The sequence below is a fragment of the Danio rerio genome, chromosome 17, assembly GCF_049306965.1.
Source record: "Danio rerio strain Tuebingen ecotype United States chromosome 17, GRCz12tu, whole genome shotgun sequence".
Taxonomy (NCBI): domain Eukaryota; kingdom Metazoa; phylum Chordata; class Actinopteri; order Cypriniformes; family Danionidae; genus Danio; species Danio rerio.
The window spans coordinates 2,780,857-2,804,810 of record NC_133192.1 but is presented as its reverse complement, the minus strand read 5'-3'; the positions used below and the strand labels follow the sequence as shown (position 1 = coordinate 2,804,810).

Below are 23,954 nucleotides of genomic sequence, written 5' to 3'. Positions count from 1 at the left end.
GTCATTGACACTTTTGGCACTTTTTTTGGAGTATTTTCATAAGTTTTGTTTTTTCCTGTAAATGATTCAATAAATACCGTACCGTGACATTCATACCGAGGTATTACCGTACCGTGAAATTCTGATACCGTTACATCCCTAATATATATATATATTAGCATATTTAGTTATGGTGTCTCAGTGCTAGCACTCTAGCCTCTAAGCAAGAAGGTCGCTGGTTTAAGTCGCGGCTGGGTCTTTTGGCATTTCTATGTGGAGTTTGCATGTTCTCCCTGTGTTGGCGTGGGTTTCCTCCAGGTGCTCTGGTTTCCCCTTTGTGCTACAGGGGAATTGGATAGGCTAAATTGGCCATTTTGTGTGCGTGCGTGTGTGAATGAGTGTTTCCCATTACTGGGTTGCGACTGGAAGGGCATCCGCTGTGTAAAACACATGCTGGAAAAGTTGGCGGTTCATTCCGCTGTGGCAGACTCTGAAATGGAGACTAAGCCTGTTTCAATTATGCAGGAATTTATTTATTTGCATATTTATTGATTGACATCTTTATCTATTGTTTTTGCAGGTTTTGTCCTCTATAATTATTCAAACATTATCCTGAATGCTGTTTAACAGAGCAAGAATGTTTTTCACAGTATTTTCTGATATTATCATCCCCCTTAAATGCATGTATATAAATGTTGTTGTTTTTTTTTCAATTGTCTCCAGAACAAACCACTGCTATACAGTAACTTGCCTAATTACTCTAGTTCAGCCTTCAAAAGTCACGTTAAGCTGAATACTAGTGTTTTGAAGAATATCTAGTCAAATATTATGTGCTCATCATGGTATCATTAAAACGGTTTGAAAACTTCTGTTAAACAGCACATGGGAAATATTTAGAGTATTAATTTTACCTGAGAGATATTACAGTTAACTCAGTGGCTTTTCTCAGGTGCATTTCTCACATCAGTTACATTTGCACAACAGGTCATGCATTTCTCAAAACACTTTTGTGCACATCATTGTAGCAGTTTCTCATTCCTTCCAACACATTGTGAATGCTTTTGGACATGCATCAGTTGCTTTCATACAACTCTGCTGTTTATAACATCATCACCTGCTTATGTCATGTCAGTCAATATGAACTAAATTGTAAAAGCTGAATAGTCAATCCATATAAAGCTAACAGTCCTCATTTCATTACTTGAGTCATTACACAAATGTTAAACTAGTTGTCCAAATCTGTCAAGCTAATTTTATAAAACTTTTTAAATCTTTTGTTTTCCTGTCTTCTAAATTGAACAATTTGATGATTTGCAGACCTGTGTATGTTGTAGGTTCAGTTCCAATATGTATTGTTTACAGTTGTGCACAGCTCTTCTGCACAATGCTGTGAATAAATTAGGATTGTAAAGAGCAAACGCAGTGAACATGTGAAACACACATATTCAGTGTCTTGTGCTCAGATACCTCACTAAATGCAGTGATGTCTGACTTTACTGTAGTTTTGTGCCAATAGTATATAGTGCTGCCTTCAGCATTTTCAGCAAGTGTCACTGAAATCGGACTGTTTTACATTGGAATAAATGTACAGAGTAAACTCATAATGAAAACATGACAGACATTTGACCATCCTGTTCATAAACAATGTCAGGACTTTTCATCTTGACGACACTGACACTTGACATCAACACTTGCTTTTGAGGAATGAGCTCTCCATTTTGAGCAAGTGACACGCTTTTGCTGGTTATCAGCTAGGTTTTGCAGTTTGTACTTAAATGTTTTGACAGATGCATCAACTGTTGTGCAAATGTAAATAGTGTTGTGAGAAATGCACCAAAGCCACTGAGAAAAACTGTAAATCTCCTTATATACAGTATATAGGTACCAATGTCAATTATCATATAGAGCAGGGGTGTCAAACTCAATTCCTGGAGGGCAGAAGCCCTGCACAGTTTAGTTCCAACCCTGCTCCAACACACTTGCCTGTAGGTTTCAAACAAGCCTGAAGGACTCCATTAGTTTGATCAGGTGTGTTTAATTAGGGTTGGAACTAAACTGTGCAGAGCTGCGGCTCTTTTGGAACTGAGTTTGGCACCTGTGATATAGACTATTTTGAGGGATGTAAACAATAACAACAGCCCTGTCATATTTACTGTTTTACATTTTAAATTTTCATAGCTTCTGACAATACAGAAAGTTCTCTGTAAACCCTAGAGATGGCTGTGCGTGAAAATCCCAGTGGATCAGCAGTTTCTGAAATACTTGGACCAGCCTGTCTGGCACCAACAACCATGCCACGTACAAAGTCTCTTAAATCCCCTTTCTTCCCCATTCTGATGTTCACTCTGAACTGCAGCAGATCGTCTTGACCATGTCTGCATGCCTACATGCATTGAGTTGCTGCCATGTGTGACAGGTGTACCTAATAAAGTGGCCAGTGAGTGTGTTAATAAAACAAAAGGTTGCATGTGTTAATATAATGTTGTTGCTCTTTCTAAATACATTCACAGAAATGAATAGACCATATTAGTAACCAGCGATTAATGACGTCAAATGCAATAAACGTAATAATTTATTTGCAAATCTACAAGGGTAGTTTCGTTCATGCCAAAAAACGAAAAAAAAAAAATCGATGGCAAAACAAACCAGAATCATATATTAAAATAAAAACCTCCACCACCGTCTCGAAAACAGAAAGAAAATGACAATAAAGGGCATCTTTTAGACTTCTGAAACATCATCTTGTCCAAAACTAAAATAAAAACAGTGAGCTCCTGTCAGCTCACCATAGAAAACACTGATTTACTCAAAATGTAGCTTGAAAAATGAAGCTGTGAGCAACAGAACAGGCCGATCTTCAACACAGCAGTGATTATTTTACTCTAGTATTTGTGTAGTAAAGTTCAGTCCGGCTGGAGACGCTGTTATTCATCCCCGTGCTGCAGTGGCTGATGGGAAACGTCTCATGGCACTGTGTAAATCTCCTCACTGTGTGGCTTTAGTTTTCTTGCTTTTACTCTTTTTGTCCTTCTTTTTCAAGCCGTCCATGTGCGCTCGCAACAAGTTCGAATACGCCTGAAGGGGAAATAAACGCAAATTCATATGTTTTAAACCGGAAAACGGCACAATGTTGGGAAATATATGCGTGAAATCTAGAAGGGAGACATCTGATTATGATTATTATTTATATTATTACAATGAAACAACCATAACTGCTTTTACGTTACTGTAAGAGCTGGGTTTAGAGTAGGGGTAGGCATTAATAAAATTGGTAATTTAATTATTAATATGAGTAATATTATGTATGATCAATTTTTACATTACTATGAGGGTTGGGGTAGGGGGTAAACGTTAACAAAATACAATTAAATGGGTAATTTAATTAATAATTTAATACATAATATGAGTTATACTCTGTATAATTACTGTGTTTACATTACTGTGAGGGCTGGCGTAATGGAAAGATATTAATAAAATACAAATAAATTTGTAATTTAATTAATAATATGAATATTACTCTGTATAATTACTGTTTTACATTACTGTGAGGGTTGGCTTAAGGGTAGACGTTAATAAGATACAATTAAATGAGTAATTAATAACACTGTATATTTACTGTTTTAACATTGCTTTGAGGGTTGGGGTAGACGTTAATAAAATACAATTAAATGGGTAATTTAATTAATAATTTAATAAATATTATGAGTAATACTTGTATGATTACTGTTTTTACATTACTGTGAGGATTGGAGTTGAGGTAAGCGTTAATAAAATACAAATAAATTGGTAATTTAATAAATAATATGAATAATAACTAGTATAATTGTTGTTCTACATTACTGTGAGGATTGGAGTTGGGGTAGACGTAAATAAAATACATTTAATGGGTAATTTTATAAATGATATGAATAATATTCAGTATAATTACCGTGTTTACATTACTGCGAGGGTTGGGGTAAGCATTAATCTAATACAATTTAATGAATAATAATAAAAATATGAATAATATTCTGTATAATTACTGTTTCTACATTACTGTGAGTACAATTAATAAAAATGTAATTTAACAAAAAGATTCTTGTTAACATCCAGACGCAGCTGTATCCCTTCTAGCAATAACAGAAAATAGTATTTACGATAATTATATTTCTTGTGATATTCGAGAGAGAAATGCTATTTTGTGAAAATCATATCATATATTGTTTTTCAAGCTGCTTGTGTGCGAGAGTAATGTTAATTTTGGATATACTGTGCAGCTTAGATGTGATTTAATATATAGGCTTTGCAAACAACACGAACATAATAGAGCAAAGGTGTAACAATGCAAACTCACCATTTGAAATTTTATTACTTCTTTGGTGCTGACCTGAAAAACATTACAACAGATGATGAATATCAGGAAAATTATACAAGTCTGTTACAGTTAACACTAGGGTGGCTCAGTGGTAAGCACTTTGGCCTCACAGCAAGAAGGTCTCTGGTTTGAGCCTCGGCGGAGTCAGTTGTCATTTCTGTGGAGTTTGCATGTTCTCCCTGTGTTGGCGTGGGTTTCCTTTGAGTGCTCCGGTTTCCCTCATGCTGTGTTCACATCAGACGCGGAACGCGCGGATAAATTCGCTATTCGCGCGTAAATACCCGCGTGAACATTTGAGTACACTCGCTTCATTCGCACGTCAACCCCCGCTTCATTCGCCCGTCAAATCCGCTTCAATCGTGTGTCAAATTCACTTCAGAACAGACGCGGATTTGCGTGATGGGCAGGGCTTCTGTCTGCCCGGTGACTCTAGCTTCATAGCTAAATGGCTAACATGGATTTTATGAAGAAAATAACAGTGTTAATGTGCTTTATGAAGACTGAAAAACAGCGTCGATACGTTTAGGGTCCTGTATAAGTCCACTGCATACTTTCAGAGGTGCATCCAGCTCTGTGAGCTCATAAACTCCTCCAGAAACTGAAACTGGATGATGGAGACTTTTAGCGGTGCCTCTGACTGAGCCAAGCCCAGTTTGATGACCTGGAGGATTTGCCCCGGGACACCATCAACAGGTTCTACGTCACAATCACGCCCCCACAAGAGCAAGCTTCTGATTGGTTAACGCGGCGCGAATGTCCGCAGAAGTTCAGATTTTCGCACTCGAGAGATTCGCGCGAAACGCTCGTTAAGCCCGTCAAACGCTCAATTCGCCTCGCGCGTATCACGTTATTCGCACAGAGCAATTCGCGTCATTCGCTCTGCGCCATTCGAGCATATTGCGCCGCAGGATGTCTATTCGCACGTTTGCATTGACTTAAGATGTAAATCACTCGCGCTTGACGCGCGTTCCGTGTCTGGTGTGAACGCAGCATCACAGTCCAAACACATGCACTATAGAGCAGGGTTTTTCAACCTGTGGGGGGCGCCAGCACCTAATAAGGGGGGCGCGAGATAAAGCTGCACAATTAATCGTTAAAAGGTTGCAATCTCGATTCAACCCCCCAGACGATCTTAATCCAGCATTTCTACGATTCTGTCAATCATATTTTCAAGTTCAGGAGAGAAGAAAAGGCGGCTGCACGAGTCTTTTCATTGTTTCACACACGTTGCTCAGTGACATTGACACCTCCAAATAATGTTGAATGAGTCTCATACTGTATTTATAAGGTATAATTCAACTAAAATGTAATTTTTGTCTTTATATAATGATGTATTCGCGGCTGGGAAATCACACATGATGTAAGCTGCATATGTTGTGCAGAACATGCATATGTTGCGAGTAACAGGTAATATAGTTGTAAATAATATGTGGCACAGAGTGATCGTTTGAGAGCCGCGTGTGAAGTATGAACAAGCACTTAGCAGTCAGAATGAAACTGAAAGTGTGCACTTCATTTAAATGATCATATCGCATTTTAGAGTTATGATTACGACAAGCATTTGAAATGTTTTTTCTGTCATAGTGTACCCACAGTTGTGCATGAAAATAAATGTTTACAGTGTCAGTATAACTACTCTAGCCTATACATTGTTGAATATAATCTGATAATGACAAATTATCAGATAAATGTCTGATTTTACCAGTGAATAAAATGGTCTAATAATGTTGTCAATGACAAGATAGATTGCAAGCATATATCTCAAACATAATAATTCAACATCAGAAATATTATAAATAGAATTATTTATAGAAACCAGTAGACCTACACATATTATTATTATCGATGTTGTGCCATATGTTTTTACCATACCTTTATTTTACATCTACAGAATCGTAAGATAATCGTGATCTTTATTTTAAGCAAAAAAATAAATAAAATTTGCGATTCTCATTTTAGAATCTTTCAGCTCTACCGCGAGACATTTGAGGCGTGCACTCGAGTAAATTATGATGATGGTTTTTATGCATTTCACTAAAGTGAATCTGATTAATGTTAACTCCACATCTAACTATCAGGCACCTGTAGAGTTTATGCGACTAATAAAAATAAATACAACAATGAATAATTTTTTTAAATCATATATTGCACTTTCTCTCTGTAAATTAAATCCTTTTTCAATTCTATAATTCTTCTGATTTGGTCCATAATATGGCATGAATGTATTAACAAATTAACTACTGCATTCCTATACAAATAAAATAACAAAATAAAAAGGAAAACAACAATTAAAAACTTTTTAGGAACAAAATTAATTCATACATTCACTTTTCATCATACATTAGTTTCTTACACACACACACACACACACACACACACACATATATATATATATATATATATATATATATATCAGAGGTAGCGTTAACCGAATATTTTCCGTCACTGCTGAAAAAAATAAAAAATCCGTCAATGATGGAAAATATTTGGTTAACGCAACCTCTGATATACACACACACACTATATATATATATATATATATATATATATATATATATATATATATATCTCAGAGGTCGCGTTAACCATATATTTTACAGTCAATGACCAATTATTTTCAGCAGTGATGGAAAAATCTGAAGGTGATTCATCATTTTGACGGATTATGCGGAGGGGGATCTATTGTAATTTGTTGCTAACTGTAATTCCCTCTGCTGTCCAGCTGATGGCGATTGTCCTTGTTTTGTCTCCTCTTGTAACCGCTGCGTAGTTGCAAAAACAGACAAACCTGTTAACACTCCCATTTTTCAGACCCATCTCCTATATCGTTCTATCTCCCGGAAAACTCCAGGAATTCCACCCCCCCGCTCTTCAGCTTTTTGGTACAGTCCGCACCGAACGCAACTTGCAACCTTCTCCATACCTGCTCCGCAACGTTCAGTTCGCGCGCGCCACACCTACCCCTCCCGTTCTTCACTAGCTGAAGTGGCTCTAGTAATTCCGGCCTCCAGTCTTCAGCTTCCAGAACAAAATTAAAACTCTCAAGAGAAGTCGACTTTCTGAGGCAGACACAGAATTTAATGACATTTGCCTCTGCATCAGTCTCTCTCGATGCGTTTGATTACGCACAGGCAAGCACACAGTTCAGGTCGACACAGGAGGAAGATATGAGGTAAGGCAGATGGGACTTTTTGGTCATTTGTCAAATAAATAAATAAATAATTTAGCCTATATGCTCGTCCTGCAAGTTCATTATTAAAATATGAATGAAAAAAGCGATTAGAAAATATGCTAATTAATTGACGGTCAATAATAGGTTATGACGGAATTTCTACAACCCTCTCCGTCAAAATGACAGACAATGAGAAAGTCTAACGCGACCTCTGATATATATATATTATCATTTTAATTTCATGCTCAAGCCTCAATATGGCACGAATCAACAAAAATTAGGCATTTACAGACTAGTGTTTGAAACGCCATACAGAGTTTGATCAAAATTAACAGTTTAAACAAAAGTAATATTTAGAGAAAGTCAAATAAAAACTACATATTAATCATTCAAATTAAACCTTAAAACAGCATTAACTTATATAATAATAAACATATTACAGCTGTTTTTACAGCATCCAAGTAGAAATAAATAACCGAATAGTTTTTAAATATAGTATAGGCTATATGCAGAAGCATACTAGAGGACTTTTAATTTGTCAGTAACCTGGGTTAAGCGCTTCAGGAGAACTGTATGCCGTTACAAAACCGGCACGTTTAAGGTCTGTTTTCTTTTAAAATCAGTGATCTCCACTGGCTCAGTGATGTCTGATATAAAGTGGGTCTCAGATTGTACAAGAAGCACTGCATTACATTACATTTCCCCCGCCATGTCTTTATAATATGAGCATTTATTTTACTCCAGTATATTCAATGGAGCTTCTGCGCTAGCCTGCCGATTCTGACGGGCGCGTGCGAGTAAACGGCTTACTGTCTCGTTTTACGCTTGAGCAACTAAATGAATGAAAAAGTCTGTTTAACTGAATGTATTTTAATGACTTTACAACATCAACGCTGTAAAAGGAGCCGTATAAAATGAAATAAACTCACGTTAACCGTTCACAGTATGGGAAGAAACACTAGCTCTGCATAAACCCTATTCATTTGATTAAATCGTGTATTTTGAAATTCCACAAGTAAACATGTTTAGCTGCAGATCAAGATTGCAAGTTGATCATTTAAACAGAACTTGACAAGGTTATTAATGACACACACTTTATTATAATCCTGAAATAAATGAATTACTTTAAGTTTCATCATTTCTGCAATTGAGAATCTAATGAGCGTCTGACTATGTGAGTGCACCAATGCTGATCTGAAGAACTTTAAACACACACTGATGTGTATACAGTGGTGTAAAGTACTTAAGTAAATGGACTTTGTTACTTAAGTATGTTTTGGCTACTTTGTATTTGTAATGAGTATTGAAACTATAAGCAACTTTTACTCTCTACTTGACTACATTTTTGACTGAATATATGTACTCTTTACTTCACTACATTTGAGCGGACGCTTATTGTTACTCGTTACATTATGATTGTGCGCGACAAGCCGGCATCTTTATCTAGCATGGCTAATTTGTTGGGCGAACGAGGCAATATCGCCATCTGCAGGGTGCTGAAGGTACTGTATGCTATTTATGACGTGAACGTGAATTAGCAGCTTGCCTAAAACCAGGTGTTTAATTAGCAACATGGTTGCAGCAAATGATGAAGCCGAAGTCGACACATCAAGCAGTGCCAGCACTGATGACCATCCATGGCCGCAAATGAAAGAAATGCTTTCATTTGGCGATATGCAGAATGGCTCTTACAGGATGCAGTGTCTACTTTATTTGCCACGAACCACGAAAATAAGTGCGTTTAAGAATTTATCGTCAAATCTGAGAAAACACATTGAAGTAAGAGTCTATTTAATGTTAATTTAATGTGAATTTAATACAGTCACTGATATGGGCGAAAACCACTGTGACATGACATGACTGATTTATTTTATTTTTTTTGTGCAACGTCAGTAAATGCATCACTGAAATCATACATTTTGTATCAGGTGCATTTAGCTGAGATGTATTTTTCATTGAAATTCTATGTAGTTTACGAAGTTGAAAAATAACACTGATCCTCTGTTTAATTTTAATACAGAGAAAACAACCTGATCACTTGAAAAACGACTCAAAATAAAAGTATTGCCCCCCCTTTGAGACCGAGAAAGGTGAATCACATAAAAGTCAGCAAACAACAGATTTGTTTGTGCCTTTTTTTAACGTTTGAGTTTGAGACTTTTTGTTGTATTTTTAAAGGGTCACGAAACACCAGAACACATGTGTTGAGCTGTTGACAGTGGTATATGTGTCCCACACTGCTAAAAACACTATTAGGACACCTATATTTCACTAAAAAGTGTAAATTGGTTGTTTTTGCGTTATTTCAAGCAAATTCGTACTTCCGGTTTGAAACTAATTTTTGAAGCTGCGTCACGGTCATGACATAATAGCGTGTATTCCAGCGTGCAGACTGGACGTCTGTGCCAGAGTGTGTCTTATTACGTCTTACAGTGTGCTGCATTAATGCATGAGTAAGGCTTGGTTCAAACCAATCAGCGCGCTCTATTGTGCAACTTCATTAATATTCATTACTGTCACAGTGTTTAGTCGACAGAGACGCCACGTTGTGTTGGCAAAACAAGTGTGAAGTGTTGCTTTTATAGTTTGCTGCAGTGAAGTTTTGTTTTCGTTTTCTCTCTGTGAGAGCGCAGACTCACGTGTGGATTAACAGTGTACACAACGCTCGACAACAATAACTTACGTGTCTAAGGAGGATTATTGTTTACCTGAGAGCTGTTCTCATCTGCAAACGCTGAGATCCGGATTCGCTTGTAGTCTCCTCTAAATAAAGACACGGCTCTAGTTGCTGGTGATTGTCCTGTCTGCAGATTTGGTAAGTGAGCGACCAGTGCTCTTTGTTTATTCAGTTCGTATTTTATTCGTATCAAACAAACTATTGCACCGAGTGCAATAGTTAGCACTAACAGTTACAACCAAACTATAACCTCGTGTTGGATTTAGTGACTGGAATAACACACGCGGCTTTCTGACGCTACCTGCCGTGTGCATCTAAGTTTCTGGGAAATGCAGAGTTTTTTTTCTCTCATTCGCCGTGCGGTATCAAACATTGCATGAAAAATACACGCTTAGAGCAGATCCTCCAATCAAATATCTCGTTTGTCGCGAGGGACATGAATGAATTCCCTGAATGAAAGAGCCAAACTGCAGTTAAAGTCCACCATTTAATCATTTGGCAAATAATTCGACTACAGATGTCCATGTAAACACAGTCACATTGTCCGCTGTGGTTGTGTGTTTTGACTCTGAAACTCGCGCGTGCCCAAATAGACACTCCCATACCAAGCCGCTTTTCTTCCTCCGACACTCCCCCCTAAACAGAGCTGGACACGCCCACTTTTCTGACTTTTTCCAAAGTAGAGGTGTGAAAACACCCTGCTGAAACGAGGGGGTTTCATGGCCCTTTTAAATCTATGTTGTTTTTGTCTATGTTCCATTTTGAAACATTGAGGTGTTCAACTGAATTTTTATATTGAAGGAAATAAAACCTTTCTTGGGCGTTCATTGAGCCTACTGTACATTCAGTATGAGTAAAATACTTAAGTTCTTTTAAAATCAGATACTTTATTACTTTTACTCAAGTCTTATTGGAATTGGTGACTTGTAACTTGTAATGGAGTAATTTTTACAGTAAGGTATCTGTACTTTTACTCAAGTTTGGTTTTCAGGTACTCTTTACACCTCTGTGTGTATATCTGTAAGTGTGTGACTGCTGTGTTTCTCACCACTGTGCTGATTTTCCTCTTGCCGTCTGAAGCTCTGAGGAGACATTTATTATCCGCCGGCTCAAATGTCTCTGGATGGCCTTTCCTCGGCACCGGCTTCGTTCTGCCGTCATCTGCACAAAAGTCAGATTTCAAAATGACTTTATTAACATTTGTGCATAATATACATCATACATTAACAATATAAACACAATTAATTATATTGTTGTTATTATTATTAATATTAATGGTAATAAAAGCAATAATGTCTGGAGTAATAATTTTATTTGAAACCACATACAATAAGCAGTCATTTAATTTTTTTTTTATAAATATTTAACAGTTTAACATTTTATTTTACATTTAATAAATGTTGCCTTGATTAACACAATTTTCCTTTAAGAAAACATGAAAAATTTAATAAAACTGACCCCAAACTTTTGACCAGTAGCGTACACACACACACACACACACATTATCAAACATATTTACATCACAATTGTAATTTTTTTTTTAAATTGTCGGTTGTATAAAAAAAAAGGTTTTGCTGAATAAAAAGGGTAAATATTACAATGATGTTTGTCTTTTGAAACATTATTTAAATCACTTAATGTGGCTAAGAAAGAGCTATTAACTTATTTTTCGGTGTGTGCAGTGAAAATTGTGGCAGGGCAAGTAAAAATCAAGCAGTCTTAGGACAGAACCCCAGACTTTCCTCTCCCTAGACACTTCCTCCAGCTGCTCAGGGGGGATCCTGAGGCATTCCCAGGCTAGCCGAGAGACATAAAGCATTGAGCCAGGGCGAGCCAAGGCCAGTGGGGTTTCCACTGTCACTTCCGGGGCCTAATCGGGCCAAAGCGGGGTTTTCTTGGGGCCAGCGGCCGGCCTTTTAAGGCGCACCGAATACCTTGGGCCAAGGAGGGCCAGCTGGGGCTTCGGGGTGGAGTGAAAGGAGAGGCGGGCAGTTTTCTGATCGCACATGAGTACATGCGCCAATCAAATAAAGAAATAAGGGAAAGAAAACATCTAGCCTTATAGTCTGGGGTCTTTTTGCGTTTGATCACCGTTATGTTTCCCTTTTAAATGTAAGGCTGCTGCAAAAAATAATAAAGTAGTTTTAATTTATAGTGACGTTTTTTGCTGCGTCCTCCTTTATGTTTCAATACGCATAATAATCTTTACACCATATTAAAGACACAGCAGACAGTAAAGGTTTTCGAGAGTTTTTGTCAAGTTTAAAATGTTTGTTTGTGTGTGTTTAATGCCTGTATGTGTGTGTGAGACCAAGCAAAAGCGCTCCTTCACAGCTCTGTTATGCCGCGAGTGGCTTTTTAAAAATTTAGTTTGGAGATAAAACACAATATAAATACAACAGAAAGACATAACTTAACAAATTACGTGCCCACTTTCGTAGACTTTAAACAATATATTTTCATATCTTGATAAAATAGCCTAAGCTATAATGAAGTATAATTTAAAGAATTACAAATATCGGATATAATAAAATCACATTAAATAAATAAACCAATTTAAAATAAACAAAAGCTAGCTATATGTAGGTAGCCTATATACAATACATAAATCAAACCGTTTTAAAGCCACATATAGCCTAACTTTCATTTTACAAAGACCTGTCTGAAAAAAAAAGATTCTAGATATTTAAAAACTAAACACCAGAGAAGGTTTGAAATATTTATATAAAGTAAATATTTATAAAGTATTTGGATACGATGATATTAATCAAATCGCGCAAACAGAGCATTATTTCGGTGAGTGAAAGCAGAATCTAGCCTACACCTTTTTTCTGTCACTCAGCTGCTTTAAACGCATCGAGGGAAAGTCCAAACATAAATGATTTCAGCCTCATTTCTCAACCTCCCGGGCTATTGGCCCGGCCCGGCCCGATTAAAGCCCTGGCTCGCACTGGCCCAATAGTGGAAATGCGGCTATTGTCCCTCCTGAAATCTGCAGGAAGGTGGCTCTCCAGGAACAGGGTTGGCCACCCCTGGTTTATAGCAAGCATCTTGTTTTAGTAAGATTGTGTCGTCTGTCATATACAGTAGGCCTATAGGTCTGTTATTTTTACTAAAGAAGATATCTTATTTGAGTTTATCATCACAACGGTAACACTTTAGAATAACTATTCGTAACAACTAGTTAATAGTTCATTAATAAACGGTTAATGAAGAACAGTTGCAACTTTAGATTAACATCCCAATAACATACTTAAGCTAATAACTAACACTTAACTAATATATTTACTTTACAGATCGGTTGTTCCTTGTTTTTAAACCATCTACTAATACCAGTGAAACTTTGTAGAACAGCAAATGGATTAAACAAGTTCAAGCTACAGAAATTTGATGTGATATTTAAAATATAAAATGTTTGTACCTTAACCTTGTTCCACTTTTAGGCTTTTCTGTCTGCTGTATTTTTCTCCACAGATGAAATGTTGAACGTTGTGTTTAATGTATAGAGACACACATACTGGGCCATCACATGGCAGAACAGCAGTATACAACAGAATACAAACCCAAGAAGCGCTTCACATGAAAACAAAATAAATAAAACATTATTTTATTAAAGTTCTACAAAGTTTCACTGGTGTTTTTAGATGGTGAACAACTGATCTGTAAAGTTTGAGTTAATATACTGGTGTTAGTTATCAGCTTAAGCATATTATTGGGACGTTACTCTAAAGTTGCAACTATTCCTCAATTACTAACAGTTAATAAATGAAGAACAGCTGCAACTTTAGATTAACGTCCCAATAACATATGAACTATTAACTGATACTTAAGTCTTTAGTAAGTAATTTACTCACAGCTTGTTCATGATCTATCACTAATTTTTTAGCTAGTTATAAATCATTAAAATACAGTTAACAAGTCTTTTACAACTTGTCAACTAACAGCTTGCAAGTTATCTATAAAGCACAGGTATAAATAATTAACAAACTATTTAACAAGTCATTAATAACACATTAACAGTTTATTAATAGACTATTAACAACCATTATAATGGATAGTTATTCTAAAGTGTTACCTGCGGGCTTCCTTCTAGTGCTATGCAGAGGAATCAAATATGTCATACTGTATAGACATGCTGAATATATTTAAAAATTGATCACAATAGATTTATTTATGAACATGATGACATATTGCCTATATTTATGAGGTGCAAGCAACATTTCCAGGTTCTGATGAATCGGCTACTACATGTTAACACCTTACATTCAAGCGCAGGAGTTTTTTTTTTTTACTTTTTAAAAGTAGTAGTCTACCATTTTTTTCACCTGTAGGCACAGTGTTAATGTTCAAACAATTTCTAATGTTTAAATTGGTTGACAATGAATATTCTTAATAACAGGAATCAATCAGTCTCAATTGTTAACTGTGCGGAGCTGCAGCTGCCTAATTAGGCCTACCTATCACTCTACCATATTCTAATACTGCTCATTATGGAGGTACTTGGAGAGACAATTTTTTTCTGAGGTGGTACTTGATGAAAAAAGTTTGAGAACCGTTGTATTAGAGTATGCAAAAGCATGCAAGTGTAGCTGGTGCTCGTACACTTCTTGAGGGTGATGAGGACGCTGCCGCTGCTCCTGCACTTCTGGAAGAGCCGAGTCAGTTCTGTCAGAAACTGAACACACAGGAGAAAAAACGTCAGCTCTGAACACACACACACACACACACACACACACACACACACACACACACACACACACACACACACACACACGCGCACACGCGCACACGCGGCTATCTAATGGCCCACACGAACACGGTTAATTTTTAAAGCACACTTTTCACGAAAACACAATATCAGGAGACTGAAACTGAAACTTTCTGAAAACTCTGGCGTGGGTGAAGATTTAAGAAGATTTTTCTCCTCAAGACATGTGTGCGTTTGTTGTTTTCTCCTTTCTGATTGGCCAAGACAGCTGGGTTCACATCAAATGCAGAAAATACAAATAAAGCAAACTTTTTGCAGCAAACGCACCACATATTGTGTTGTTATTAAACTGCTGCTGCTTCACCCGATTATTCTTAACATCCTGAAACAGGTATGTGTGTGTGTGTGTGTGTGTGTGTGTGTGTGTGTGTGTGTGTGTTCAGCTGCACATCAACATTATTTTCACAGAGGAGGATTGCACAAAGGCAGATAAGGGATTAAGCTGAAAACGTAATGGGAGTTGCCAGATTGATGTGAAAGGGGGGTGTTTTTCAACTCGTTACCTGATTGTCTCACATCAGGTTTTATCCATATTTGCATAATTAATTAATTCTGTGATCAATCTTTGAGAAATGTGCACCTATCCTGGCTCTCTTCAAAGCCACTGAAGGAAAGGGTCACGAGCTGTTGACAGTGGTATATGTGTCCCACACTGCTAAAAACACTATTAGGACACATATATCTCACTAAAAAGTGTAAATTGGTTGTTTTTGCGTTATTTCAAGCAAATTCGTACTTCTGGTTTGAAACTAATTTTTGAAGCTGCGTCACGGTCATGACATAATAGCGTGTATTCCAGCGTGCAGACTGGGCGTCTGTGCCAGAGTGTGTCTTATTACGTCTTACAGTGTGCTGCATTAATGCATGAGTAAGGCTTGGTTCAAACCAATCAGCACGCTCTATTGTGCAACTTCATTAATATTCATTACTGTCACAGTGTTTAGACGACAGAGACGCCACGTTGTGTTGGCAAAACAAGCGTGAAGTGTTGCTTTTATAGTTTGCTGCAGTGAAGTTTCGTTTTCATTTTCTCTCTGTGAGAGCTCAGACTCACGTGTGGATTAACAGTGTACGCGACGCTCGACAACAATAACTTACGTGTCTAAGGAGGATTATTGTTTACCTGAGAGCTGTTCTCATCTGCAAACGCTGAGATCCGGATTCGCTTGTAGTCTCCTCTTAATAAAGACGCGGCTCTAGTTGCTGGTGATTGTCCTGTCTCTACAGATTTGGTAAGTGAGTGACCAGTGCTCTTTGTTTATTCAGTTTGTTCGTATCGAACTAAGTTAACTATTGCACCGAGTGTAAACATGTTAGCACCACAACCAAACTTTAACCTCGTGTAGGGTTTTCACCGCATTTAGTGACCGGAATAACACACGCGGCTTTCTAACACTACCTGCCGTGTGCATCTAAGGTTCCAGGAAATGCGGAGGGTATTTTTCTTTCATTCGCCGTGCGGTATCGAACATTGCATGAAAAATACACGCTTAGAGCAGTTCCTCCAATCAAATATCTCGTTTGTCGCGAGGGACATGAATGAATTCCCTGAATGAAAGAGCCAAACTGCAGTTAAAGTCCACCATTTAATAATTTGGCAAATAATTCGACTACAGATGTCCATGTAGGTTAAACACCATCACTTTCTCCTGTGTGTGTGTGTGTGTGTGTGTGTGTGTGTGTGTGTGTGTGTGTGTATTTTGACTCTGAAACTTGCGCGTGCCCAAATAGACACTCCCACACCCTCCCACTTTAGTCCCTCCGACACTCCCTCCTAAACAGAGCTGGACACGCCCACTTTTCTGACTTTTTCCAAAGTAGAGGTGTGAAAACACCCTGCTGAAACGAGGGGGTTTCATGACCCTTGAACAAATGAACACATTCTGCTGATTATTGCTGCTGAAAATGATCAATTATTGCCATGCTTTGAGCTGTGCTGGAACTGCATCAGACTGGAAACAAACACGTTTAGAGTTCTACAGACTGACAGAAGAAATCAAGCAGTTGAAAGAAAAATAAAGTGTGATGAATCAAAGCGGCTTGTGGCTAAACTGAAGCATAATCTTGACAACATTCACATTTGTTCTTATCATTACAGAGCAAACATGACATATTAGTCTAATCTCTTCATGAATACTCATACATGAGTTTTACCACCCATTACATTCTGTCTAGGGGTGTCATGATTTTGATTTTTAATCGAAATCGATCGAAATTTATGCTCAACTTCAATTATCTAATCAAAAAATAGAATCGTCGATGCTGCCACGCCCCCATGTCACGTCAGCATGGCTTGTCAAGCGGGAAAAAACAGGCTTGTTGAAGTGCTTGTTAAACTGCAGAAGCAGGAGACCCGTCGACAGAGCTTAAACCCTCTCCTCTTTCAATGAAGTCGCCGGTGTGGAAGCATTTTGGATTTCCAGTGAGTTATGTTGACAACGTTCGTGTTGTCGACAAAAAAAAACAGTTTGCAAGCTCTGCTATGTACGTATTACGGTTGGGACGATAGACGATGGGCGCATCGCGATCCTCCGCCCGCCCCCGTTGCAAATCCGCTCGTGAAAAGTACACACTCAGGCCCTGTTTACACTGTCTTTGTTTTTAAATGGCATTTTAGAATGACAAGGATCCACATCCACACTGGCGTGTAGCATTTCTGAGCAGCCCTCCTTCCTCACTACCTCTGAAAATGCACATCACGTGACCACACAGACAGATACAGACGCACACACATTGTCATGCGCTAGAGACAGGGGGTCAAGGCAGTCAGCGGGTCAGTAGACTGCTTCAATCTTTCACTCACTTGTACTTAGTCATTTTAGCGAACACCTCAGATACTGTTGGCTGGTTGCTGTTGGTTGTGAGTCGTTTTTACCGACGCCATTATACCGACACAGATCACTGCCTATTCACGAGTCCCGCAGAAAAAGTGATTGACAGGTGGTAATTATGTGTGTATCTTGCCTTTATTCATTTACTGTATGATTTGTTTATGGGTAAAACAAAGACCATACAGGTCAGGTAGTTTAAACGGTAGGCTACTAATAATTAATTGGTCATTAATTCATTATTCATAATCGAATCGTGACTTTAGAACTGAAAATGTAATCGAATCGAGGATTTGGAGGATCGTGACACCCTTAATTCTGTCTGTCACAATATTGAGCTTTTTCTGCTTACTGAGTCCTCTTTATGTTTCAGCAGTTGTTTAGACGGCAGAAACAGACAAAACTGAGTGTATTAGGGCTGCACGATACATCGTTTCAGCATCGAAATCGCGATGTGCGCATCCGCGATACTCACATCGCAGGAGGTGCGATGCAAAGCAAAAAAAAAAAAAATATATATATATATATTATGGGTGGAGTCGAACCCGAATATGGTATTCGGATAAGCACGAATAGCGTGTTTTTTCCAATACTTATTTCGAACAAATACAAAAACAAGAAAAACATATCAAAAAGCAGCGTTTCCTCATGAGACCGCAGTGCATGCCCGCATGAGTGAGTAAGACAGACGTTCAGGAGTCGGGGTGGGGCCGGGTTGACTGACACAGGCTGCTTCTCCACAAAGCAACAGAGGAGGCTTGGCAGAGCGAAAAATACTTTACTGCATTACTATTTTTGTTAAATAAGTTTTTGTATCTAAACTGGGTTCCAGAGGCAGTTTATAAACTTGTAGCGTACTTAAAGCGGAGTTTGATCGGTGTATTATTCCATTACGCTGCATTATTGACGTCTGCAATCTGTTGCTCTGTTTACGCAAGTTAGCTCTGTTAGCGTGGTAATTCAGACTAGATCAATAGATTGTTGACAGAGTAACGTTAACGTTCAGTTATAAAGCTTAAAACGATGCTTGTGTAGTTGTGTCGAATTGTATGCGTTCTGTGAATGAACGTCGCCTCGTGGTTCCATCTCATAGAAGAAAGAAATCACTTTCCCGAACTCTTGCGTTCAATCTGCCCAGTTGGTGGAATGAACTCCCAAACTGCATCAGAACAGCAGAGTCACTCGCTGTCTTCAAGAAACCACTAAAAATTCAACTATTTAGTCTCCACTTCACTTCCTAATCTGCAATTGCCTCTCTGGATATACCACTAACTGTACTCAAAAAAATAAAATAAAATTAAAAATTAAAAAAATTACTAAATTACTAAAATATTACTTATACTTTCCTTCTTAGACTTTACAGACCCGAAACTTGCCTACAGCACTTATTCATTGTTGCTCTTATAGTTGTGTAAATTGCTTCCTTGTCCTCATTTGTAAGTCGCTTTGGATAAAAGCGTCTGCTAAATGACTAAATGTAAATGTAAACAATCATTCTGAGGGGGAGCTCGATTAGCCGGACACCCCTGCCTGTTTTTTATTTATTTTAGTTTGTTTTGGATCTCGAGCTCAGTTCACAACCATACACATGCTTTTCACTACTGACTTCCATTTATGCTGTCTTTTATTGCTTTAAATATTTTTGTTAGTTATGTTTTTGTTAATAAATCATTTCTCTTTTCAATTTACATGGTCCGTATTGTCTTTCTAATGTTGCAACTTTGAGCTGGTTGTAACGTCATTGCGTCACCGCGCTATCTGCATTTCCTCCAGAGTATTTGCATATTCAGACTTTCTATTTAATACAATTTCAGAAAAGTTTATTAGCCAATTCTACATAGAGTAATCATATAATCAGCCAATGACGATAAAAGTTCAACAATGTTCACGGGCAATTCAATAGTGCTAATGTTGTTTTGAATAATACATGCAAGTGATTTCAGAGCCAATATTTAAAGTAGCGTAGTAAACAATATATGGGGCATGTCATAAGTTGTCACTGAATGAATGTGTGTATATAAAACCAACTTGACCTCAATAAGAGGACAGTATTACTATCAGTCCACTGAAATAATTGATCCTTTTGAGGTAGAGTTGGTTTTATATTCGCACATTGCTTCATTTTTCAACATTGACGGCTTGTGACTGGATTTCTATATTGTTTATCATGCTGCTTTGAATATTGAGTCTGAAATCACGTACTTTGATAGTCATTAGCTATGTTTCCATCCAAAAATTTTAATAAACTTCATGCGCAAAACTGGATTATCGCATAAAAGTTGTGCGAATGAAGCATCGTTTCCATCCAACGAGTTAAAGCGAACAAAATCGTCACTTCCTGATTAACTGGCGCCAAATATCAACAGTAAAAACTGCATTTGCTGCAGTAGGAGAAGCTGCATCAATCTTTTCTAACTGAATGCGCCTCAGTAGACAATCCTGACCTGCAGTGAGCGCGCGGTGGCGTTTGAAGGTGTCAGACGCGGAGCACAGGCGCTCTTGATTCTGGAGGTCATTAATAATATAATAACATTAATACTGAAATGGCATTTTATAATGATCAAAACTACATTTCAGATGTTTTATAATGTGCTCGGCCTGACGTTTTATCCATTCACACACATTTTAAGCATCACATGATCTCTTTTAACAAAATCACATGACCTTTTTTAATGCGCATGCTGGAGTTTGTGCGGTAAAAGTGTTTCCATCGCAGTTTATGCGCATTTTTTCTTATCGAATAAAAAGTTTATCCCACCCAGTTAGGCGCATAAGTTTTTTATGCGCATTTTCAAAATGTATGCGCATCATGGCGTTTCCAACAACTGGTTTTATTATGCGCATATGCAAAATGCGCATAAAATAAGTGGATGGAAACAGCTATTGGCTGCTAATATGATTTCACTATTTAGAATTGGCAGTAGGCTTGGGCGGTATTATGGTATTATGGTATACCGCGGGATCTAAAAATAGCAACGGTGTCAGTTTCAATACCGTTATACCGTCATAAAATATTAAATATCCTTTATTTAATGCCTACAAAAACGTATGTGTGGTTGTCATCACGGGACAGTGTGGAGGAGAGAGGGAGAGGAAGAGGGAGAGGGAGGGAGAGGTGACGTGACGAGTCGCGCATCAAAGTGTCCTGCAGTTTGGGAGTTTCGACTGAACAGAAGGGAGACGTGGTTAATATGAACTAGAGGTCTGCATTAGAGCTAAAGATCTTTGCCCGAACCCGGCGAGACCCGAAAAAATCCAAATCCCTGCATTAAAATCCATCCCTGCTAAGGTGAAACAAATGATGATGAAGTAGTAAAAAAAGAGAATTATTACGGCGGTCAAGTCAGTCACTAGCTCATAAGGATCGGTTATTCCAGCCGCAGGTATTTTGCGGTCGCTCATACACTGCGTATTACGGTAGAGCCCTAAACCGCAAGCTGACAGGTAAAAAGAAGAGGCCATTCGCTAAAGTGAAACTGCTGTCATGGAAAATTAAATGGATGTTCCTGACTGGTAGAAGATGAACAAACAATCCTACCAAAAACTTGCAAAATCAGCCGGATCAGAACTCTGCATCTGGACCTGTAGCCGCAGGAAAGGGTGTTCAGCTGCTGGACGCACCATGAGTGAGAGACTGCCCTAAAGGCAGTGGATTTAATAATGTTCCTCCACAAACACACGTAGCCTAATCTTGGTGAGTAAAGGGTTTTTAAATTGTAAATAAATATTAATTAAACCATATAATCAACATGTAGACAGAGTATACAGACTAATGGTGGCGTTATTCTTTTATTATTCAGCTTCACCGCCGCCTTAATGCCAGATTGTGAAGAGAAGTGGAGAAACAAACCTTGCAGAGCCTTTATCTTAATTTCGTTATTGCCAAAATACCCGTCACCATTTAGAGTTTATTTTAATTTGATTTGTTAGGCAAGATTTCTTTTCATTGGTGTGTAGGCTAATTTAAAGGCTAAGTGCATGTACCTAGACCTATAGAGTGCTGAGATGTTACGATGTTACAGCTGTAGGACTTATTTTATTTCTTTGTTCCAACTTTCAAGTGGCCTATAGTCTACGCTTGTTACGAATAAATGATGTTAAAACATATAAATGACTCATTCTTGAAAAAAATGCATTAGAGCTGTGTGCATGAGCACATTTTAATGTAGGCTGTAAATGGGTTCGCGCTGTATAAAGCTGTCAATCAAAATGTACCTGTCGGACTCGGGACCTATCGGGTATAATTTTTATTGCCCGATTACAGCTCTGCATTCCCGCTGCAGTACCGCGGGAGCCGGCCAGATTTCTTATGGTGTGGGAGTAAATTTCTGAATAAATCGCGGGAGAGATGTGTGTGTGTGTGCATGTGTAAAAGAGAGAGAGAGAGAGAAAGAGAGAGAGAGAGAGAGAGAGAGTAAGAGGTGCTGTGCTTTGCGCTCTCTCTCTCTCTCTCTCTCTCTCTCTCTCTCTCTGACCGCGAGCCTAAGAATGTATTGAGTTTCTGAATGGTTTAGGCTTAAGCCAACAGTTTGGTGACGCTGTCTGAGCCTTACGTCATAATTTTTTTTATTACGCCGGTAATACCGGATACCGGGGTAAAATATGGAGGCGGTTTGACGGTACCAAAATTTGGATACCGCCCAAGCCTAATTGGCAGACAATACTTTTTCTGATGTAATATTATCAAGGAAGTCTGAATGTGCAAATATAAAACCAACTTTACCACAATCATCTCCAGAGATGAGACAAAATGGCTGATTGTTTATCTATAGCAGTGGTTCTCAAACTTTTTTCATCAAGTACCACCTCAGAAAAAAATTGTCTCTCCAAGTACCACCAAAATGAGCAGTATTGAAATACCAACACAATCTCACGGCAATTTGTAACTTTTTCATTTAGTGGCTAATTCGTATGAATTCGTACGATCTAATTCGTACAATTTAGTACGATTTGCTCATCCCCCAATGACGGTTGGGGTTAGGGGTGTGGTCAGGTGCCACGCCTCCTTTTTAAAATCGTACCATTTCGTACGACTGAACTCGTACGAATTCCTATGAATTAGCCACTAACCTGGCAAAACGTAAAATACTTACGTTTTCTCGTGAGATTAGGCTGGAAATACAGTAGCGTTGTAGGCTCAGTAAAGCGGCTACAACTCTGCTCAGTTAAAAAACGTGGCAGATTACCTCAGGAATATAGGCTATATGTCATATATGGCATATTATATACATCATTTCTGATAAATTTTGAAATATATGTAGCATGTACATGACATATTTCATTCCTCCGCGTACCACTAGAAGGAAGCCCACCACAGTTTGAGAACCACTGATCTAGATAATATGTATTCCTTGTTTATTCCTGATCATTTAGAGTGCTTTAATCTGCACTGAAACTGTAATTCTGAAGCTCAAACCACTCAAGTCCACTATATGGAGAACATGCTGCAAGTTTTACTCAAAAACCTTCATTTCTTTTCCATGTTTGAACAGTGACAGCTTGTGACAGGGTCTCTATATTGTTTACTATGCTAACTTTGTGTAATATTGGTTCTGAAATCTTATCCAAGTATGACTTCAAGACAACATTAGCACTATTTAATTAACTGAACGTTGTTTTTTGATAGTCAATGCACGATAATACGATTTCCATATAAAAAACTTGCTAATAATACCCTTCTACAAGTATATTAAGGAGAAAGTGCGAATATAAGGCAACTTTACCCCAGTGTGATGCTTTCACGCCACGCACACTTTTTTATCACCCAGAAATGAGTGAATAACTTTGATTTCTCCAATTAAACTCCACCAGACGCGACTGAGAAGCGTTCATGAACACCAGAAGACTGTATTAAACTAACATGATCCTTATTTTACTGTTGAAGTTGAGCAGTAAGTTCGCTGCTAATCAGTGTGGAGTGTTTGGGAGCTTTAGCTTGCTAACATGTTTGAGTTCGACACCGCGTGATTAAACAGCAAACACAGACCATATCCTCCGCATATCATGCACATTATAAGCAGATGAGGGGTAAATATAAAGTTAATAGTGCTCTTACCGCGTCGTTTTCCAATAACACCATGATGGAGCGATGAATGAGCAGCGCCACTAGAACACGTCGCTCATCTGCGCTCAGGCTCCGCCCCTCACAAACTACTTCCTTCCGGTACAATCACGTC

At 38.1% G+C, this 23,954-nt stretch overlaps 2 protein-coding genes across 4 annotated transcripts in view; one reads left to right on the top strand and one right to left on the bottom strand.

Annotated features, from left to right (window-relative positions):
- Positions 1 to 2,439, top strand: part of xgb (x globin) — a 49,359-nt gene extending 46,920 nt beyond the window's left edge. For all 3 annotated transcript variants that reach the window (XM_073927211.1, XM_073927208.1, XM_068214401.2), the window contains exon 7: positions 2,158 to 2,439. The gene's annotated coding sequence lies outside the window, so the exon portion shown is untranslated. The remainder of the gene's footprint in view (positions 1 to 2,157) is intronic.
- Positions 2,440 to 2,533: 94 nt separating this feature from the next.
- Positions 2,534 to 23,930, bottom strand: srp14 (signal recognition particle 14). Its single transcript, NM_001033741.1, is given in 5 exon segments — positions 2,534 to 3,054; positions 4,313 to 4,345; positions 11,231 to 11,343; positions 14,785 to 14,857; positions 23,834 to 23,930. Coding segments are annotated over 5 exon segments (333 nt in total). The 5' UTR covers positions 23,858 to 23,930; the 3' UTR covers positions 2,534 to 2,964.
- Between the last annotated feature and the right edge of the window lie 24 nt (positions 23,931 to 23,954).